Source organism: Hydractinia symbiolongicarpus, chromosome 7, assembly GCF_029227915.1.
Source record: "Hydractinia symbiolongicarpus strain clone_291-10 chromosome 7, HSymV2.1, whole genome shotgun sequence".
NCBI lineage: Eukaryota > Metazoa > Cnidaria > Hydrozoa > Anthoathecata > Hydractiniidae > Hydractinia > Hydractinia symbiolongicarpus.
Window position 1 is genome coordinate 12,365,461 of NC_079881.1, and position 22,240 is coordinate 12,387,700.

At 35.5% G+C, this 22,240-nt stretch overlaps 2 protein-coding genes across 6 annotated transcripts; one reads left to right on the plus strand and one right to left on the minus strand.

The window, feature by feature from the left end:
- Nucleotides 1-2,913: 2,913 nt before the first annotated feature.
- On the minus strand, nt 2,914-20,715 carry LOC130649585 (meiosis expressed gene 1 protein homolog). 5 transcript variants are annotated; one of them, XM_057455888.1, is made up of 6 exons: nt 20,560-20,712; nt 19,697-19,792; nt 14,129-14,269; nt 13,974-14,038; nt 13,119-13,217; nt 10,642-12,171 (listed from the first exon to the last, which is right to left on the minus strand). In XM_057455888.1, the coding sequence occupies exons 3-6, from the start codon at nt 14,247-14,249 to the stop codon at nt 11,995-11,997; spliced, it is 462 nt and encodes a 153-aa protein (XP_057311871.1). In that variant the 5' UTR covers nt 14,250-14,269; nt 19,697-19,792; nt 20,560-20,712; the 3' UTR covers nt 10,642-11,994. The 5 variants fall into 5 exon arrangements, with proteins under 5 accessions (XP_057311874.1, XP_057311871.1, XP_057311870.1 ...); XM_057455891.1 differs by lacking the exons at nt 10,642-12,171; nt 19,697-19,792 and adding an exon at nt 2,914-3,326 and having other exon boundaries at nt 20,560-20,714; XM_057455887.1 differs by lacking the exon at nt 19,697-19,792 and having other exon boundaries at nt 20,560-20,715.
- Nucleotides 18,329-19,119, plus strand: LOC130648505 (uncharacterized). The gene is made up of 3 exons (XM_057454558.1): nt 18,329-18,335; nt 18,440-18,718; nt 18,782-19,119. Exons 1-3 carry the CDS (start codon nt 18,329-18,331, stop codon nt 19,117-19,119), a joined length of 624 nt encoding a protein of 207 aa, XP_057310541.1.
- Nucleotides 20,716-22,240: the final 1,525 nt, after the last annotated feature.

A 22,240-nucleotide genomic window follows, 5' to 3' on the forward strand; every position in this document is an offset into this window, starting at 1 on the left:
TCTGAACAAAAAAACGGTGTGCAGATAGTCACGTGATGTTTTAACAAAGATCAATTCAAAACAAGATGTTTATTTATCGAGTAGCAACATCAAATCTAGTTTCATTGATATGTTTTGACCTAACCAAGAAGAAATTTTTTTTAAAAATTTTTAACTTTCTTGATTAGGTAAGGATGCATCTCTTGAACAGGCCTTCCTCATCATGGTCGACAAAGTAGGTTATGTATGGAGGGAATTAAATTTTAAGTAAACTAATGTTTCCGCATAAGTTCGACGGTATCTGAGTGAAAAAACCCGACTATTTTTGTGACAAGTTTATGTCAGCTTTTGCCCGCTTTATGCGAGCATGATTACACAATCAATATCTTAACAAAATCATCGCGTTATAAAATAAAAAGTAATAATAAAATTAATGACTCGTATAAAAATAGCTCAAGAAGCATACTTAACCGACCTATTAAGGAATGGTCGGTCTCGCTCAATGAGCAAACTCTCCTTCAGCGTGACTTTAAAACTATTAGATCCACGCGTTAGAATTTTAAATTTAACAAAAGATGGTGGAGAGCATGAAGGAGAGTCCAAAATATGAGCAGTAGGTTGCGAAACCTTAACTTTGTTACCATACCAGTCAGTGACGAAACTCCATGTGTTCAGACATGCAAACCTTAAAATGGCGAATAGACTACAGTATGTATTTCGTACGTTCAGCAAAAGTAAGAATTCTTTGCTTAGAAGCTGAATAATTGTGCCGTAATTTGGTAGTACGGAACAATTTTGAAAAAATCGAGATTTCAGGACTAGTTGATGATTTGGCATTCTTTTTATGCCTATTTTTGGTATTTCGGCGCTCATCTCATTAGTTATGAGCCAAGCGATAGGAAGTAACTAGCAAGAGATTTCAGATAAAAATCAGTAAACGGAAGCATGCGCAATATGTCTTGATTAATAGCGGATTTCTTTCTTCTTGGCAAGCAAATGTCTCTTTATTTTGTAGAAAAATCGGCAAGACGACTCAAGTGATTTTTTTGTCTCGATTATTACAATAAGCCTTGATTTTGTCCCAAAGTTAAAAGGTTAAAGCACCGAGACACCCGAAAACAAACATGGCGAAATATCAAGCAAGCACATGTTAATGTGCAATGGGTGAACTTTATCTCTGTCTGATGGATATGATTTTTTGATCTTTGAATTAGAGAGCCTTTTCATTGCTAAAATTCGTTATTGATAACTTTGCTTTGTTTTAAAAAAGCCAACAGCATTTTTTGGTGAAAAGAAGTTTTCTTAGCTTAGGAACATAATATTGATATTGTGGCCAGCTAGCTATCTTAACAAAGTAGCTATATATTTTTAATCTACATAGTAAACATTGAATATTTAATTGGAATATGGAACACAAATAAGAATGATGAAAAAGCCTCCAGATTTTTTCAATTTTCTCTAGAAAGAGGATGTTCTATTCACTATATTTTATAAAATAAAAAACTAGTTATATGTTCTTTGTCTAGTGTCAAAAATGTTACATAATGGTGCTGACGGTTCTCTTAATTTCTTAATTTCGATACTTTGTCTAGTGCAATAAATTTGCTAAATACATATATATATTCTATTCCAATTATTTAGCGGTGTCCTTGATAAATCTACATTACAAACGATAATTTTCGGACGGAAAAACTTTCAGATTTTTTTTTGTCCAAAACTTTTTCCGTCCGATAAATATCTTCAACTCCTATTTAATTTTTTTAGGAGAAAAGCGATGTATGAACCAACAGATTGCAGAATTTTGATGTTGAGGATCTTGATAATATAGCTGACTATTTTGCTGTTGATCCTGTGCAGCCTGATACAGAACAAATGGAATGAGGAAAGTACGTCGGGTTTGTCACAACAGACCACAGTGGGTAGAACTAAGATGGATGATGTTTATGAAGGGCATGGGGATAAGTTGGATTTTTTATTCGTTCCCATTGTTTTACTCTTCATCATGGTGTTTGATTTTTCGTTGCGTGGTTTAGGTTTCGTCGTTGAAATTACTATTAGCACTGCCTGCCTTACGAAGTTCCACGAAACGAAAGAAACTGGAAAAAGTCATAATCTTTGATATGACTTATACATTCGTGTGTTCTACAGACCATAAACTGGGTTAAATATTTCATTCGGGTACTGTACTTTATGCACACTCCCAATTTCACTTTTTCTATTTGTTTTTATTAAATAAATTTTTAAAGCTATTTAATTTTATTCTTTCTACTATATCTGAACCTACTTTCATTTTTTTCTTTTAAAGTTTTTAACATGTTAGCTAGTAACCTAAAACGCTCAACCTAAACTTTACAGGCTTCTGTGGTAATTTATTGAAACTTTTTCCATGTAAAAGGAGTATATTTATCATCCGGATGTCAGAAGGGGATATCTCAAAAACGTGTGGGGGTAATTGTTATGAGAAACGTTGATGTTCATGGTGGTGATATTGGGAAATATGAGAGTTTGTTGTAATATGAGTGGTTGTAAAAAAACATATATTCGAGAGACAGTTAAATACACAGAGTGAAGAACACAAGCATATATCAAAAAATGAGGATAATGAGTGCACGCAGGATTATCACAAAATTATTTTAAACGAAATTATTGTTATAGTATAAAAATTAGTAAAAAAAGCCATCAAGAAATCCTTATTCAACAGAAATACTACTAAGCATAATATGTAAATAAATAAGAAAATAAAAAAGAAAGTATTTTTCGCAGTCAGTATTTTGGCGAGAGCAGAGTCACTAAAGTAAACAGGAAGGGATGCAGGATTTTTTTCTCCCTAGGCGAAATGTTGAGCGGAGCACATCTTTTGCAAAAGCTAAACATGGGCGTACTGCTTGGGATTTAGGGCGTGCAATTGCCAATTTACATATTTTGCACTGACATTTTTTTAGCGAGGATCTTTTTAGGTCTGTTTTTTAAGTTATGCAAATCACGATTCTGTAAAACAGCAGATCCGTTTGTAAAATTAAGGTAAAACCTCTACAATCCAGAATTAAGAACAAAATACTATTTTTTAAATCTAGGCTTATTGCGCCCCGCCAAAGGGGCGCACATTTGGTGGACCACGGATATATAGTGTTTGTGTTGTGTATGGAAAAAATAAAATTTCTACTCCCTACTTCGCGGGGGACTTCTGCTTGATCATCCAACCTGGCTCTGATACAACACAAAAATCTTGATCGAGATTCTTTTGTTATGTTAATATAGAGCTTTGTACTTGTAAATGTCACTTCAGCCCATGTGAATTTATCTTCAGGAATAGATTTGTATTTCTCTGAACCACGTTGTTGCTAAACCTGTTAACAGTAAGTAGAAGGATTAATTATATTTTATATGAAATTAAACTCAGAACGGTTCCTGGCGTTGATCCAAAGACCACACTTTATAAATGCATCAAAATTTATAACTGGGAATTTTTCTTGTGCCGTTGATACATTTTTTAAACTTTTTAATAATGCTGTATGTCAATACTTGCATTCTTGTGAAGAAGGATGTTACATGTTAAGGTTGTTATCTGATGTTAAGGTACATTATGATGTCAATTATCTCTAAAGATTTGTCTGCGATAAAAAAAGTCAATTGAGGACAGAACATTTCGGGTATATACAGCCATGACTAAAACTGCTTACATTTTGTTGGTCTTGCCTTCCTGATCTGGCTTGTCGTAGTAGCTTTAGTGATGTAGCTAGGGAGCTAAATACTATTCTTAAATTCTTCTAAAATTACTTTACTAGCTATCAAGCTAGCCAGCTACACAAAATAGTACTTTAATTATCTTTAAAAAAAACTTTGTCCTGTTTTGCATAACTTCACCAACAAGGGTGCTGATAAGCCGCATACGCCGTAAGAAATTAAGGGCGACAGCGTTCTGAAAAAATTCAAGTATTAGCCCGAAAAAACTCGCATAACCCAAAAAATGCCCGAAAAAAGCGACTTCTTCCAACTGTCGGCCGCATTGTATGTTACAAGGAATTGCATTTCGGGAATGCTCTGGGTAAGTTAGGGCGAGTTCGGGAAAATGCGTGCAGTTTCAGAGGACAACCGATAATTTAATTCAAAAAGCCACCAAACTCACCCTTTTATATGCGGGCGTTTGCAGCTTATCGGCACCCTCTTTTTATCATGAGGGGCTGGATACCCGACTCCTGTTCTTTTGAGAAAAATGGGGCTAAAATAACTTCCAAAGGAACCTTTGTGAGGCTACTGCTATCAGGTAAAAAGATATTTGTCCCAGGATTTTTTATATCTTCTGAGGAAAAGTTGTCGAAGCCTGGCAAAAATTTATTGTTGCTTGCACCGAACAGTCAAGGTAAACTTATAATTAGCCAATAACATGATAGTTAGCCGTTGCAGTATAACTATGCGCTACCCACAGTATAATTGTTGTTACAGGCTTCTTTGTGTTCTTCACTTTTTCATATTTTTTCTTGAAATCAGAATAGTGTGTTGTTAAATAATGACATACTGCTACACTGAAACTATTATCTTCTTGGCACAAGCGTTTCTTGTTCCTATTTTTGGTTTTCATTGAAGTACAACTTATGTGGATCTATATAAATATAGATGGCTATGGGGAAATGGATAACGATGAAATGTGTGAAAATTTAAATCAAAAAAATCTATATCGTATAATTTGCTGTATGAGCGACTAATTATACTGTACGCAGCCTATATATAATTATTCTGCATCGGCTAACCATTCTGTTACTGGCTAATTATCAGTTCTCCTTGAGTGCTTAATACCCAGATATTTAGTTGAAAAAAATTGACCCTAATTTGCTTGAAAAACTTTCTTGACCTTACCTAAATATCACAATATATTTTTCTAAGATTTCTTAGAAAAAACTTTTCTCATGAAAAGACCATCAATTTATTAAATTTGACATATTTATTAATTGTGTGTTTACCCTTTTTTGTTTCAACTTGTTGAATTCAATTCGAAATTTCAAAAGTTAGACAAACAAAACAATGACCAATAAATTTCCCCAAAATCAAAAAAGGATAATAAACGATCAAATTTGTTCAATTCAATAAATTGATTTCGACAAAATAAATCCTTTATTGCCCACAGGTTTGAAAATCATGTTTTGCCTGCTTAATATGTTACTTGTTTAACAATGATATCGAAAGCCAGCTTAATAAACTTATATACATATAGTGATATAATATACCTTGTGCATCACATGGCATTGATTTGTATCTTTTTAATAAATTCTCACTTCAAATCAAAGAGAGAGACAATAATTACACAACCTGGTATTAATTCAGTTCCTGGTGAAATTGTATTCTTGTTTCTCATTTTTTTAATGTACTTTCCTTTTTAGATTAACTGTTATCAAACCATGCACCATCAGCATTTTTGATAAATCTTTAACGAGAGAGTAAATTTTGAAGAATTTTATTGGTAAATTAATTGAGTAATAATTCATTGAAATTGAACTTACGGCGCAACGTCAATAACACTACTTTTTTTTTTTTTTTTTTTTTTTTTTTTTTTGACATTTATTCGGGTTCCATTATACAATGGTTCTTATCCCTATAATAACATAATAATAACAACAATAAGAATAAAAAGTTTAGAATAAAAATGATACAAGAAGCATGGAGATCTAGGTTTCAATAAGAGTTGTAGATTTAGGTTTTGTTAAATGGTTGTTGATAGATTAAATAGAGGAAAGGCATAGGCTATAGTTGTATATCGGCGGAAGGTCTCCTTCGACTCTGAAAGACTTCGTTAGAGATAAAACGTTGGCTGTGTTGAAATAAACAGCTCATTGAAACCGTAGCAGCCAGCACTTTTAAGAAATGTGATAACTATATATATATATATATATATATATATATATATATATATATATATATATATATATATATAAAAAAAAAAAAAAAAAAAAAATTCTATAATATAAAACCCAAGCATAGGAAGGCTCACTGTGGAGGCTCAGAGATTTTCGTATGTTTCGATATGTCTAAACGAGATTTGGAAATAAGAAAATCTTGGTAACTTGGTGGAGGTTGAAAAAGATGGAAACTCGGACCCGCGCTTGATAGAGTTGGTTTAGCAGAAATTGATAAGGAAATGCTTATACAATCGGAGAACCTAGCCTTCCCTTGCTAAGGCAATGGCGATTGATTTATCTAAAAAATATTTTTTCGTTTGACTGTAAAATGTTGAAATTGAATTTAGGTTACGTATATTTTTTGGCAAATCATTAAAAACTTTAGACACTTGGTTGTTGAAAGTGCCATTTTCACCAGGTTCAATCATTATTCCATTATCAATAGATCGGAGAGTCCTTTTGAACTTGAGCTTTTTCATAGACAAGTAGTCCGGCCACTTTTCATCGTTTAAAGCTTTGAAACCTGCGATCGAGAGGTCCAATTCACAACGTTGCTCAACAAGAAGCCAACCCAAACTTGTCACATCTTTCAGGGTGCAGTAGCGACGGAGAACGTACCCGGCTGCACACGACTGTACACGTTGGATGCGCTTTTTCAAGTATTGCGGAATTTGAGCGTACACGGTATTGCAATAACTCAGTTTGGAGAGGACAAGAGATTCCGCGAGTGTTTTCCGAACTCTATACGGGGTGAATCTCTTGAACCTTTTTATCGTTTGTAAATTTGCGTAAGCTGACTTTGTTGCATAATTCACTTGAGGTAACCAGGAGAGGTTTTCGTCCATTTGGATACCGAGTATCTTGACATACAGTTCTTGTCTTACTGATCGGCCTTCTGAACGTAGGAGGTAGGATCGATCTGATGGCAGTGATCTGGGTTTTCGAATAACCATCATTTGTAATTTGTCGCTGTTGAAAATCAGACCATTATCTCTTGACCAGTTGCATAGTGATGTTAGGTCTAGTTCAATTGCCTTGATGGATTCGAAAAGGTTTTGTTTGGGACATGATTTGCAGAGGGTCGTATCATCGGCATATTGGATGGAGGGTGTTTGGATTTCATTTGGTAGGTCGGCAACGTATATGTTGAATAAAATCGGGCCAAGGATACTTCCTTGCGGCACTCCGAAGAAAATATTTTTGGTTTGGGATTTTCGGTCATCGACCTGTACATATTGTTTTCTGTTCGACAGATAACTGACGATAAGTGAAATAATTGATTGTCCAAATCCTAATCGGCTCAGTTTGCGTACCAATATTGAATGGTCGATGGTATCGAACGCTTTGGAATAATCGATCATTACTGCGATGATTATGTCATTTTTGTTCATTGCTTTTACAATATCGTCACGCAGTTTCAAGAGAAGAGTGGTGGTGGAATGTCCTTTTCGGAATCCTGATTGTGTCGTGTTGTATACTTTGGATTCGACGAAGGTTAGTATTTGGTTCAAGATTACTCTCTCGAAGATTTTTGATAGGATTGGTAAGATGGAGACTGGACGGAAGTCTTTTGCCACTGTTGGATTCGCAACTTTTGGAATTGGACAGACGCGTGCCAGTTTCCATAGATCAGGGAATGATCTTGTGGTGATGCAACTGTTTATGATGTGAACAAGTGGGGACGTGATGTAGTCATGGACTGGCTTCAGGAATTTGACAGGGATGTTATCATGGCCGCTCGAGCAGTCACTCCGAAGATTTCGAATGATCTTGTTTACCTCTTCATAGGTTGTTTCGTGCATTTGTAGTAACTGTTCGGTATCAAGTGGTAGTGCAGATATGAGCTGTTTGGGATTCAAGGGAACGTTTTCTTTCTCGCAAAGACGAGATGCGAGTGTGGTATAGTGATCATTCAGTTTATCAGGATCAAACTTTATTCTAGCGGTTGGTGGTTTGAGAATCCTGTGGATAGTTTTCCATACTTCCTTAGGATTACTCGATGATAACGATTTTAGAATGAATTTTGACTTGGCTTTTCTGATAAGTTTTTTGTGGTTGTTTCGGAGCTTAACGTATTCACTGTTGTCTCTAGATTTGGTTTTTCGTATCTCTTCGAGAGCATTTTTGGAGTTGTTGATTATAGGGTCTTGCATCCAGGGAGCAGGAGGTCTTGTGAATCTGGTACGTTTCAATGGAGCATGTCGTGATAAACATTCAGTAATCAGATGGTTTAGCATTGATACTTTGTCGTTCGGATCGTCTACTGCGTAAACGATGTTAAACGGTAGTTGCGAAAAGTCAGTAATGTAGTCATTTAGCGAAAAACGTTTTTCATCGCGAATGACTTTGTATCTTGGTTCGAACCGCTGTTTGCGAATGTTTATAATGACGTAACCGAGGTCATGATCACTTATTTCGTCGGTTTTGATGACGTTCTGGTGGATGATTTTCTCAGGTAGGTTCGTCGAGATATGGTCGATTAAGGTCTTATCTTTTCTTGTTGGTTTTGTAACATGCTGCGATAAGTCAAACGTATTCAAAATGTTCATATATGTTTCTTGACTGACCGATTTAGTGAGAAGGTCGATATTAAAGTCACCACAAATGACAATTGGACCGTGCCATTTTGTGTAAAATTGACTCAGGAGATGTTCGAATTTGTCACACCATTCTCTTTTCTCGCCTTCTTTGGAGCTTGGTTGGTATATGCATCCGACGAGATAGTGAGAGTTTTTGTTCTTACCGTTGACTTCAACCCAGAATTGTTCGATGGAAGGATCAATTTTCGGAATATCAGTTCGTTCTTTAAAGGTTATTGATTCTTTTAAGTATATTCCTACACCTCCACCCTTTCTTCCTCGATGGTTACCTTTGAATACATAGTCTGGGATTTGAACATATTTTTCTTGAGTTTTGTTCTGGAGCCATGTTTCTGTTACGCAGACGATATCGAAATTGTAGTCTTCAATCATTTGTTTGAATTCGGTGAGAGATGAAAGAAGACTTTGTGTGTTGATGGTCGCTATTGATGTGTGATTTCGATTATCACGAAGAGCTTTGATGTGTTCGCTTGAAACTTTCCAGTCTGCAGTAGGTTCTACTTCAACAGGTGGATTCTGATCAGTGGATATATTTTGGAAGGGTAGTTCTGAATGCGTGCATTTTGAACAGATCCAGGGTGTTTCCTCTCTGGATGGTAGCGGTTTGCGGTTGACTGTTGTACATGAAGCGTGACAGATGTTCATGCAGGAAGTACACCGGAGTCTCTTTTGATTGCAACGAACAGTTTTGAAGCAGTATTGACAGGGTGAAGGGCCTGGGTTTGGTTCAATATCGGCAGAGAGGTAGAGGAGTAGATGAAGTAAGTGTTTATTGTTTAACTTTCTCGTTTGCAGTTTCGTACCTTGAGCCCATAATGAAGTTACGGTAAATGTTTCTCAGATGCTCCCGTAAGTGGTTTCGTGAGATTCGATACCATTTGAAGTGATCAACTGACACTTACGGATTAGAAGTTGCGAGAGGAAGATTGTAGAGAGTAGCGTCAATCTCAAGGATGGTCTGTTTTCTGACGTTTTTCTCATTTTTCTCTGGAACCGTTGGACGAATTGATGCCAGAATTTCGCAATATATGCACCTCACCTTCGAGCAACTTTTTGAGTACTTTTTGTGTGCAAACGTCAATATCCTATATTAAATTAATGAAGCCATTACAGTGCACCTAAAACTTTGAGGTCAAATAACTTGGAAACGAGGTGGTGACGTCAATGATTTTTTTCCTAGTAGGTAACTAGGGACCAACTGGGACCAATTTGGATAATTTTCCCAAACCTGGGTCCCCGAATCCGTTTCAGAATGGACGGGTTGATGCGTCACCAAAAAACCTTCAAACCCTAATATCTCTGCAACCGTTTGTCAAAAGTACACGATCCTATACATTTTCTTGATCAGCGTTTCAAGATCTATACAATGAAGGCAGCAGGTATACAAATTTCTAAAAAACATTTTGGGGAGTTTGACTGGCCATTGCTGACGTCAGCAAAATTTTGAAACTCTTTTATCTCATTAATCGCTCATCAAAAGCACATGATCATATACATTTTCTTAATCAGCGTTTTAATCTCTGCACAGTACAGGCAACGAATAAACTAAATTTCGCCAAAATTTTTTTGTAATTGCACTGCTGACGTCAGCAAAAAATCTAAAACAACCTATTTTTCATTGTCCTTCTGCCTAAGTGGATTTCTCCACGAGCCTTATCGACTAGTTTATGATAATATTTCGACACATCTTGACTTTGACTTTTTCAAATCTAAACTGTGGCGTAACGAACTGAAGTTATTATATTGCGTTATTGAGTTGCAATTTTTTCGCGTTTTCTTTTTTGCTAATATGTCGCATCAGTGGCTTCCAAAACGAAGATGTAACGTATGAGACACCGTCCTTATTCAGATCATTTTCGAAACTGTCATTCCTTTGAATTTCAAGAGCCTCTCGTACTTTACGGTTAAATCTATTATTATCAATGCACATTGTTTTTGCCGAGTTCCAGTTAAATGCTCCATGACAAATTCGTGAGTGTTCATAAACTCCCGTGTTTACTTGGCCATAATTACAAGCTCGTGAGCTTGTATTAAAACGCAAATGTGTCCTACAAGAATAGAAATTTTTGCCTCTCTGAGCACCGACACGGGAGTCGTCGTGTGTTCGAATCTCATCGTGGTAACTATTTTTACTTTTTTTTTCTTTTTTAAAAAGATAAAATAACTGCGTAGTATGTAAAAAATATTATTGCGTATCTGAATAGTAGAATATGTCGTGTCTAACTTCGTAACAAAAATCACAATTTTATAGACAGCTTTTTGTAAACTTTATTCGCAAGGTTGTTTACGTATACCATACGTCTTGTTTATCATATAAGCATGATGTGAAAGTTTAAAAACTTATATACTTATGAAAACTTATATACTCTCGCACAGGTAGCCATCGTAACGACATAATATTCGATTCATTAGCATAGCGTCTCGAAATGTATCCTGCTGTCACATTTTGTATTCTTTGTAAACGATTTAGTAAGTATTTAGTTGAATATAATGCTGTAATTTCTTTTAAAAGAACGAGTCTTTCAGCTAACATCTTTCTAACTCTCTGTGTTGTGAACCTTTGGAATAACTTCAGAGTCTTTAAAGTACCAAATGACGATTTAACTACACTATTAACATGCTTATTTCCAGTCAACACATTCGTCCATATATAAACCCAACACTTTTGCCACGAAATTTCGTTTGACTGTCCTACCAACCATGATCTATGGATCATGTGTCGTCTAGGTTTAAATTATGCTTTCTACTCGTCTGAACGATGGAAAATATCATGCGTTTCGTTTTTCCATTATTAAACATAAGATTTTGATCAGTAGACCATTGTTGCAGGTCGTCCATAGTTCATTGCTTCAGAACATTTTTTAGACTTACAATGCTGGTATAAAGTTGTATTATCAGCATGCTGCAATGATTGTGATTTGATGTTTTCTCCTAAATCAACAACATATATATTGAAGAAGATTGGTCCCAATATGCTTCCTTGCGGAACTCCAAAGTTTAATGATGATGTTTCTGACAACTTGTCATCTACTTGTGCGAATTGTTTTCTTTCACTGAGATAGCTGTTCAAAAGCTTTATGGTATCAATTGAAAAATTCATGTTGTAAAGTTTTTTCAGTAGAGTCTGGTGATCAACCGTATGGAATTCCTTGGAATAGTCGATAAGAACACCTATGGTTACCTCATTGCCTAATGTCCTCTCATTCTGATTTTAACAGTGTTGTGGTAGAGTGTCCTCGCCGATAACGTGACTGCGTATAATTAAAAATATCTATTGAGTCTATATACTCACAGAGTTGCTTCAATATCACTCTTTCAAATACTTTGGACAAAATTGGTAATATAGACACTGTTCTAAAAGGGTTGTCAATCTTTGTTGAAACGTTAATTTGTCTATACATGTATTTATCACATGAACTAATGGTGATAAAAAATGACCATTTGATGTATTTGATCACCTTTTTAAGTTTATTTCTAGCTGCTTTGCTGATACATAACTCCCAAGAGAAAGGAGCTATTGATGTTCAATCGTGTTGCCATAGCGTTGATGTTTTACGCTCCTTAAAACTAATATGCTCTTTTATGTGAAATCCAACTCCACCTCCTATTTTGTCGAGGCGATTCCAAAAAATAGACTCATATCCGTCTACGTAATTCTTGGACGTTATTCTGTTGATAAAGATTATCCTGTAACCAAGTTTCTTACAAAAATTCTCTACAAAAAATGTAAAACTGATAGGTAGTTAACATATGTGAAAACTCCGTGAAGAAAGATCTTAAACTTTAGTATTAATGGTGGCAATAATAGCATGTTTCCTATGTTCGCTTAACAACTTTAAATGCTTATTTTCATAAGTGCGAGATAAAATTCCGTCCTTTTTATACCGCATTGTGCGCGTCTCCTACTCGCGCAGCTAAGCTACCATTGTGCGTGACAGACACACGTATACGGGTATTATAATATAGACTAGCCGGTAGCCCGTGGAAAAATCCACGGGTCGCCCGTCCTTTATATATCGCATTTCGTGTTCCGTGACATGAATTTTTTCTCACGCACAAACAGACAGACGGAATATGGCTATTATTAAAGAGAAGCCGGTAGCCCATGAAACAAATCCACGGGGTCGCCCGTCCTTTATATATCGCATTTCGTGTTTCCATAATAGAACGCCGCTTTCGCGGACAGACAGACAGACAGACGGAATACTGCTATTATTAAAGAGATATTCTCCCCAGCGTGGAGATGAACATATGTTATACAAAAATTTTATTTCTTTGAAAAAAGTCCTTAAGGGTTAAAAATACTCGAAAGATTTTATTGTTAAGCGTGCGGAAAATTTTGACCTTATAACGGGGTGTTTTCACCGATCACTTTATGAACAACCCGCTTTTAAATTACAGTAATAAAAAATGCTAGTTCCCTGCTTGATTTTCCTCATCTGGGCTTTTATGCATTTTAAACAAGCGATTTTTTGCGCTTAACAAAAAACGCCCTTCACACCTTGTGTAGTTTTAACGCCCAGCTTTGCCAAAAAGGACTAACTTGTTTAAATTCCTGTATCAGCCTTTCATTGCATGTTTTTACTAAAAAAGGTGAGAACTATAACGACAGGCCGTTTTAATATGCATACAGTTTTGTTCTATTTACATCTTTCTCTGTGCATTCTCTTCTTCTGCTGTAGTAATAAAAAGTTCCATCACGGCGTTGTAGTTTCTTTACATAACCACTGTCTGGCCAACGATCAACCTGAAACCAGAATCGTAAATGCAGTACATGTTTTTTAATAAGCAATTGAAATTCCAAAATGGAGCTTAAAGGGGCTACGGAACGGCTGTTGGTTTTCGACTTTAGTGACTTACACGAAAATCGAGTTATTGGCTATTTTCCCGGCATGTATGTAATTTACCGACTCGAACATATAGATATATCTGAAATTTTTAGCCTCCAGGTTATGTTTTCACCCAATATGAGTCTTGCTGAAATAATTCTTTGTAATATATTTTTCGAAAAAAAAATATTGATTGTTGACTGTTCATTGCGCAAAACGCGTTTTCCGGATTTTTAATATACGGGATATTAGGAATGTTAGCATTTTAACCGGTTCGTAGTCCCTTTAAGGATGCTTATAAAAAAGTACTTTTTTTAAGCTCAAAATATGCATAGGTTATGCTTAATAACAAAAAGATTTATTGAAATATGCTTATGAAAAACACATGATCAGGTTCAAAATATATTTACTTGAAAAAAAATTTAATTTTTAAAAAACAGTAATTACAACTTAAATCTCACGCCTATGGATGCTTATGTCTTGCTTATAAAAAAACATGTGATAAGTTGGTTTGCCATGTCTCATGTTGCTAAAACTTGGCAACCATGTGTGTACCCATTGCTTGGACATTAAGCAAGAATCGTAGGTCCAGTTGGAATTATCCTTCAAAAATGTATTTCCATCATTATATTTAGAAATTTTTTTGACAATATTTTTTGATTCAGAAGACTTACCCCATCCTTTTTTATTTCTAAATATTCTTTTTCATCTCTGTAACCGGCTAGTTGAAACCTGTACGCTGAAACGAGACAAGAAAATGTACTCGGATACACTCACTCGCAGAAAATGAGAAATAAAAAGTTTGTCATGAAATATTAATGCAACTAACCTTCTTCGACTTCCTCATCCCATCTTTTCGGTCTTAGAATCGATTTAGGTTGTGGAGATAATGGAAATTTTGAACTTTTTTGTTTGCCATAACCTGAACTTTTGACTCGTGCATATGACATTACGTGAAGCTATACTTGGGCTAAAAAATATAATATTTTCATATCAAATAAAAAGATCATTATTTTTGCGAAGTATTCTTTTTAGGAATTTAGCATTTTCTCGCAATTGTAATTTATTACAGGCTTATTTTTGAATGTGAGACTGTAATTCATATCACAGAGGGTGGCCAATATTTTATCAACTGCAAAAAAAAATTAGCGAGAAAATCTAAAAAAACCCGAAAAAATCCTGTTATCGTACATTCAGCTATTTATAGGTATTTCATTATACGGACACAAAGATTTATAGACTAAAAACCTTGCTATAGTCATATTTAGTTATAGTAGCAAGTAGCAAACTATAATATACATTGGAGAATTAACTAGGTAATACAGATACATTAACTTTTTATAAAACACGCATAAAAGGGGAAAGTAGCTATATGGCTGTCTAAAAAGAAAAACCTTCTCATAGCTAGCTAGCTCAAAGTATTGTCTTAAGCATAAAACACTATAAACAAATCTTTAGAATAAATAAGTTCTCAAAATGCTTATTTTACATCAATAAGTGCAAAATTGTTGAAAGAACAACTAAAATACTCCTCCAGAAACCAACCGTCATTTTACTTTATTAGGATAAATTTTCGCCGGGATTAAATTTCGCGCATTTCGCAGATTTGGGTACTATCCGCGAAAATATGTCCCTTGGAAAATTTGGAAACGGTTATCCGCGAAAATTTGTCCTCGCGAAAATTTTGAAAAATTGGTCGATCCGCGAAATTTCAAATTTTTGTTTTTCTTTGTTTTCAAAGTCTGAGGCTTCATTTTTTGTAGGCCTACATTTAAACCAAGTAAAGAAGATGAAAAGATAAGGGAAAACTAAAAAAAGGTCTGGAATTAGTTGACCCTTTCAAGGATATCGAACCTTTGCTCCCAGCTTCTAATGCAGATGATTAACCACCGAATTTTAGTTTTCTTTCCAGCCTTGCCGATAAACAATTCAAAGCTCCTTACACCCCACAAAGTGAAATAGTAGTACTGGATGTAACAAATGCAGAATCAGCTTTTCAATTAGAATTTCGTTTCGTTTTTTATCTAGTTGTGTTTATTCTACCTGACGTTATAGTTATGTTAAAAGAGCTTAGATCTAACATGCAAAACCACATTTTGTCTCGGTCGGTGTAGAAATAACCAGTGTAACAGCGTTATTCGTCCCCGAACCCTTTTGACAACTTATTTTACTTTCTTCAAAAATTGCTATTATGACTTCATCCGCGAAATTAAATCCCCGCGAAAAATTAGAACATCCCTTATCCGTGAAAATAAGTTTCCGCGAAATGCTAAAATTTCGCGGATGAGTTAAGCCGCGAGATATTATCCCCGCGAAAATTTATCCCATTAACGTAGTTGTTCTACAACAAAACACTTCTTCGTTATTTAATGTCAATCACTTTACTTAGGATTCCCAGTGTGTAAATATATGGCCCGTTGTTGTTGCTATAATACAGGTATTTCACTATAATGGACATACATACGCATACATACATACGATACATACGATAGACAACAAAAAATTAAACTGCTATTCAGTCGCTGAGCAAAAGGTCCCTAAGTTTAAGGGTATGTAAGAAGCTGCTGAGTATAAGAAAAGTAAAACAAAAGGCTGGTTGAGTATAAAATCAAGATATCTGAAGATAAATGTGGCAAATGTAATAAATCTGTAAAAAATGAAGGACTCTGTTGTGACTATTGTGGAACTTGGTACCACCTGAAATGGGAAGTTATAACTAATGAAAAGTTTGCCTTGCTGTAATCTGATCAAATAATACGTTGGTATTGTAAGTTCAATCAATGTTATGTTAAAGCACCCAAGGTTATGAAAGTTTTAAAAGAATATGCTCGTGTTCAACATGAAATCGAACAGAAGGTAACGCTACTAAAAAGTAAAGTAGAGGTTATACAAGAACTTGAAGACCCTAAACATAATCGTAAACTAACAGAGTATATTAACAACGAAATATCAGATACGAAGGAAAGAAAAGAAAAAGTATGCAATGTTATTATTACTAATTCCAATGTAGTTGACAAAACTAATGTAAATGGCGACGATCAAGATAAATTTAAAAATGATTTGGAACTTTTCGTACACATTGTTCACAATATTCTTGAGCAAAGACATTCAAATAGTGTCAGCAGAGAGAGTGAAACAGAAACCGAATGATGTAAACCCCTCAAAAGTGGTTGTTAAACTTGGAAACAAGCACTAAAAACAGAAACTGTTGCGTACTGGAAACACGAAAGGAACAAAAGAGTGATTTTACTCTTAGAAAGGAACCTAAAGGTCGCTTGACAAAAGGAGAGAGAAACTTGAAGATTTGAAGAGGGAAAATAATAACCACAAATCCCCCGTCACCCGACCAACAAAACCAGTGAACTCTTCAAAACCAACTGTAAATATTAAACAATGTGTTACCAAAAACAAAAAAGTTCTGTGTTGATAATGAACAAATAAGCTATACATATACAAAATCAAAAAAAATAAATAAATGTTCTCAAGTTGAGAAAAATTTTGTTTTTGTGAATAATACGAATATACAAAATACAATGAAACTGCAGTACATAGTAACCATGACCCACTCACTTGCTTGCTACTAAATGCACGTAGTATCATCAATAAATACGAAGAATTAAAAGCATATATATATGAAAAGAAACCAGATATTATATTAATCACTGAAGCATGGGCGAATGATAAAATAACCTATGCTGAACTTAAATATAGGGTATGAAACATTTCGCAAAGACCGTACAGATCACAGAGAGAGAGGGGGGGGGGGGGGTTGTATTGCATATGTAAAAGAATCATTAAACGCTAAACAGAATGAAATTTTATCTTCCACACCAAACACTGAATCAATTTGGTTTAATTTAACCACAAGTAAGAGGGAAAACATTAAATTAGGAGTTTGTTACAACTCGCCTTCTAGAACTGAAATTAAAGAAGAAGCCCTGCTAAACATCATTCGAAAAGTAGCAGAAAATGAAATCTTATAATTGTGTGGAGATTTCAATTATAGATCGATTGACTGGCAAACCCTATGTGCACAAAACGATGGTTAAAAATTCCTTGATCTTGTTCTCGCTAGTTATCTGCATCAAAATCTCAGTGATAAGAAGGAAACAACATATTAGATTTAGTATTTTCGACTGAAAAAGAAATGATTTTTGATGTTGAAATTACTGAGCCTTTCGGTTCTAGTGATCGTAATATAGTCAATTATAAATTGCAAATCGAAACATGTTTTCACAACTCACAACAAAAAGTACTATGATTATAGAAATTACAAAAAAAAATGAAACAACATTTTGGAATGGTTGATTGAAATTTTGATGGAAATCCGTAGACCAAATATGGGATACCATTAAGTTGAAAATAGAAGAAGCGGTTAAATTGTATGTACCAAAGAAAAAAAGAAAGTCTTTGGACAAACCACTCTGGTGGAATTATAAAGTGTATCAAGCAAGAAAAAGAAAATTACGCTGGTGGAGGGTCTATAACAATTCCAGAGATTATCAAGACTATGTTAAATATATGTATAAAATGTATAAAAGAGCACTGGACACAGCTACTGAGGAAATAAACATGTTAAAAGATTTGAACAAAAATTAGCTAAAAACATTAAAAAAGACCCCAAAGCATTCTACAAATACGCAAAAAGCAAAATGAAAACCAAGAATACAGTAGGGCCAGTGCAGGACTCAGACGGTAACATCCACGATTATTTAAAAACTGCTAGTATGTTTAACAAATACTTCGCCTCGCTTGTTACAAAAGAATTGTTGACAGAGCTTCCTGAGCCTCACCAAATGTATATCGGAGATACGAAACTTGAGTCCATTGAAATTAAAGTTGAAGGTGTCCGCAACAAACTAAATACATTATTACCAAACAAACCACTAGGCCCTGCCAACATATCCAACTGTACTAAAGGAAATGTCATCGGAATGTCAATATTATTTAAGGAAAGCATTAAAACATAATTTGTACCTAAGAATTGGTTGAAAGGAAACATTACTCCAATTTTTAAAAAGGGATCAAAATGGCTAGTTAGCAATTATAAAAGTCTGACTTCACTAATCTGTAAAGTACTTGAGTCAATCATACGTGACAACTTAGTAGAACACTTAGAAAAAAACAACTTGTTTAAAAGACTCTCAGCATGGTTTTAGGAAAAAAAGATCCTACTTAACAAATCTCCTGACATTTCTTAACAAAATCACTGAATATCAAGATCAAGGCTACCCTGTTGATGTTGTATACTTGGACTTCAGTAAAGCTTTTGATAAAGTTTCCCATAAGAGACTGCCTAAAAAACTCTTAGCACACGGAATTGGAGAAAATGTTACAAACTGGATTGACTCCTGGTTATCTGGAAGAGAACAGAGGGTAGTTATTTCTGGTACAGAATCAACTTGGTTACCAGTGCTTAGTGATGTTCCACAGGGATCTGTTTAGGGACCTGTTCTTTTTATACTTTACCTTAACAACATAGATGAGGACGTAATCAGTCATGTTCTCAAATTTGCAGATGACACAAAGTTATTTTCCAAAGTGAAAAACAGAAGTGATAGAGATCAACTACAAAATGGTCTTAAAACTATGTTTAATTGGTCAAAAGACTGGTGTATGCTTTTGAATTTTAATAAATGTAAATGTCTACACATTGGTTGGAACAATCAACACCATGAGTACTATATTGATAACCACCAAATTGAAGCTGTAGAAGTAGAAAAAGACCTTGGTGTGTATGTTGATGCAACTATGAGTTTTAGTAAGCAATGTACAAAAGCTGTGTCAAAAGCAAACAGAACCTTGGGCGTCATTAAATGAACGTTTGAATGCAAAACCAAAAGCAACTTGTGTATATTATACAAATCCCTAATGAGACCTCATGTTGAATACAGCATACAATCATAGGGACCATTCCTGCAAAGAGACATTGACAACATAGAAAAAATCTAGAGAAGATTTACACTAATGATTAAAGGTGTTGGTCATCCACCATATGAAGAAAGATCTAAACAATGTAATTTAATGTCTCTAGAAATAAGGAGATTAACAGCTGAACTCATAGAAGTATTTAAAATAAGGAAAGGGTACGAAAATTTGAACGCGAATGACTTTTTTGAACTGAGTGAGAATTTACTGACAAGAGGACACACAAAAAATATGAAAAAAGCCTTATTGTATAGCTGGATAAAAGAAAATTTTCATTTGTTCCTTCGGTGATAAATGAATGGAACATTCTACCAGAGAAAGCAGTGTCTGCCACTTCAATAAAGATTTTTAAAAAGTTTATTCAACCACATTTCAAGACTGTTAAAGGGCTCTATACAAGTCAAAGAAGACTGTATGGTCTGCCCCAGTTCTAAAACGACCATAGATGTTGGCGTAATAAAGACCATACCGGTGGATCAGGTAAGCTATCTGGTAAGTTATAACAACGTAAACTGTGAAGAGGTGTATTCTATTCTTCGATCAGACTTGATATTCTTGAAATTTTCTAAACATTTTTAACAAAATTAAATAATTTTAAGTACTGTTTGTTTACTTATTTAATAATTTATTCTCATGCATAAAGGATGTTTATTTCTACTCTTCAATCACAAAGGTACAGGTTTGTGGCGCCGTAGATTAGTGGTTATAGCTCTCGTACTCTGTGCGGGAGACCGAGGTTCGATTCCTCTTGACGGCGATTCCACATGGGCGAGTGAATGTTACCATAGCCCCGGGTTAACCCAAGCCATGTGAGGGAAATTGGGAAGATGGCACACTGTGTGGGCCGTTGGATGTTGCCGGGAGTTGTCTAGTAGAGCGCGGGCCCTAATTGGGTCTGCGTCGCTTAAAATGAGCATTAAATACTCTAGGACTCTCCATCTAAGCCATGGCCCCTCCTGGAAATAATAGACAGGGTATATCCCTCGATATTTGTGAGGCTAGCCATGTAAAATATGCACATCTATCTATCTATAACCACTTAATCTATGGTGCCACTTTAGCTCATGTTATGTTAATTGTGATGACTTCAGTAAACCTTCTAGCTGTCCTGTAGAATGACAGGCACCACTCTGCCCCTGGCCTAGTACTGCTTCTCAAATAAGGTTTGAGAATAAGGCAATAGTAAAGTAAAGGGCAGGGAACAGTAAACTCATACGCTAGATATATATTTGTTAATTACTCCAATTATGACGCTTATTAAAAGATTTTTGTTTTCTGTTTGAAAATTGATGATGTTAACCCGCATCCCAAAATAAGTAAATATGAAAAAACCTTTTTTATCACTTGTAAACCTTGTAGCTATTGAGCTATTGTCCTTTTCCTGTTTTTCCACTCGTAAACTGTTTTGGGCAATCACGGCGTTCTCAAAATCAGAGCTGTTGCTAACGGAACAGTCAGCAAGAACGATATCGACCACAGCTATGGTCACACATCCTGTGAACAGTTAGTAAGTAAAATTTTTTGGTGCGTTCGTAACACAAAACATTGGTCATATCGTATCTGTTCAACCATTATAAAAGACATTGGCGAGTACTACTTGTTGTTTATTTTTCAAAAGAACGTCACAGCTTTCACGATTTTTAATTTTTCCTCTTTTCCTTTTGGGATGATTTTTTAATATGCCATTGACAACCCAGAATCTTTAAGGTATCAGAAAAAGATAGCTAGTTAGAGCATCACTTTAACTTTTATTTTATTCCCACCCTCGTTGGAAGCATAATCACAACTAGAAATTAAAAAAGGTTGCGAAGCATTACGCAAGTTGCAAGCAAAATCGAAACTAGCCAATAGTTGACCCTAGTGCTTTTGTTTCTCTTTGATATAACACGACGAGGTGCTTACATCTTACTGTAGCTGATATCTGGGTAATACACCAAAACTGAATATCATAGACGTAGAAAACCCTGGGGACGAGGTTGTAAAATAAACTCGCCGCGGAACAACAACAACTCGTTGTGCAAAAGTAGTGATTTTTTGGCAAAAATACAATATATATATGCGGAATATTTCTTTTAAGAAGGTACGAGAAATTTAGATCGCGCGAAACTAAACATAAACGATAACTAAGAAACTTCGTAAAACCTCCTTTTCACAGAATTATAAAATTAAATAGATAGGAATGAAACCATTTGCTTATTTATTAGTATGCATTGTTGAATCTGAAAACAAACAATAAACAATAAATACAACAGTTCAATGTTCATTACTCTCTATCTCCCCCCAGTCATTAGGAGATGTGCAGTATATAATGACGATTAAATGTATTAGTTCATAACATAGTCCTCGAAACGAGATGGTTGCTGACGTTCTCTTGTAGATCGACGAACCGGGGACGGATAAGGCGGTGACGAGGAGGCGGTCGGTACATCCAAACGGTTGTCAGCAGCTGGCTGGTCAGGACCAAAGTATGTGTCACTATCATGCGATGCTTGTGGAGGCGGAGTGTTGTCGGTCGGATTTGAGAGGGGTGGTGTAGATCCCTGTGGCAAGTCTTGAGTGGAGCGGCTGTCATCGATGGGTTGTTCCACAGCTTTAGAGGTGATTGGCGGCCTAGAGGCTGGTGGGATTGATCGCCAGGCGTTCATAAGCTGGTCCAATGGTAAGTTTGGCCGAACAGGTGTGAATTTCCGAAGGAATTTACGGTTACGTAGTGTCACCCGTCTTGATCCATCAATTCGAACCACATATTGGTCATGCGGGCGAACTTCGATAATCGAGCCGGTTTTGTCCCATCGAAGAGGATGGAGACCAGTCTGATTTTGGATTCGCACCTGATCTCCCACACAAAGTGGGTTCAACTGCTTAGAATACAGAGACAGTCTCTCAGCGATGGCCATATGACGACGCCTTAGTGCCTTTTCGCGATCTTCAAGGACACTCACCCACGTAGGGTGGGGGAGGTATTTACTTGGCAAGATGGGTACGAAATCCTTGATGGGTCGTCCAAACAAAC

Bases quoted from the DNA above. Each gene is read 5' to 3' on its own strand.
- LOC130649585 (XM_057455887.1), bottom strand. From the start codon at position 14,249: ATGTCATATGCACGAGTCAAAAGTTCAGGTTATGGCAAACAAAAAAGT. The intron at 14,039-14,128 runs GTTAGTTGCATT...GTCTCGTTTCAG, and splicing joins GGATGAGGAAGTCGAAGAAG to CGTACAGGTTTCAACTAGCC. The intron at 12,172-13,118 runs GTAAATAGAACA...AATTTTTGTAAG, and splicing joins GAGAATGCACAGAGAAAGAT to AAACTTGGTTACAGGATAAT.
- LOC130648505 (XM_057454558.1), top strand. The intron at 18,719-18,781 runs GTGATGTTCCAC...TTAACAACATAG, and splicing joins AACTTGGTTACCAGTGCTTA to ATGAGGACGTAATCAGTCAT.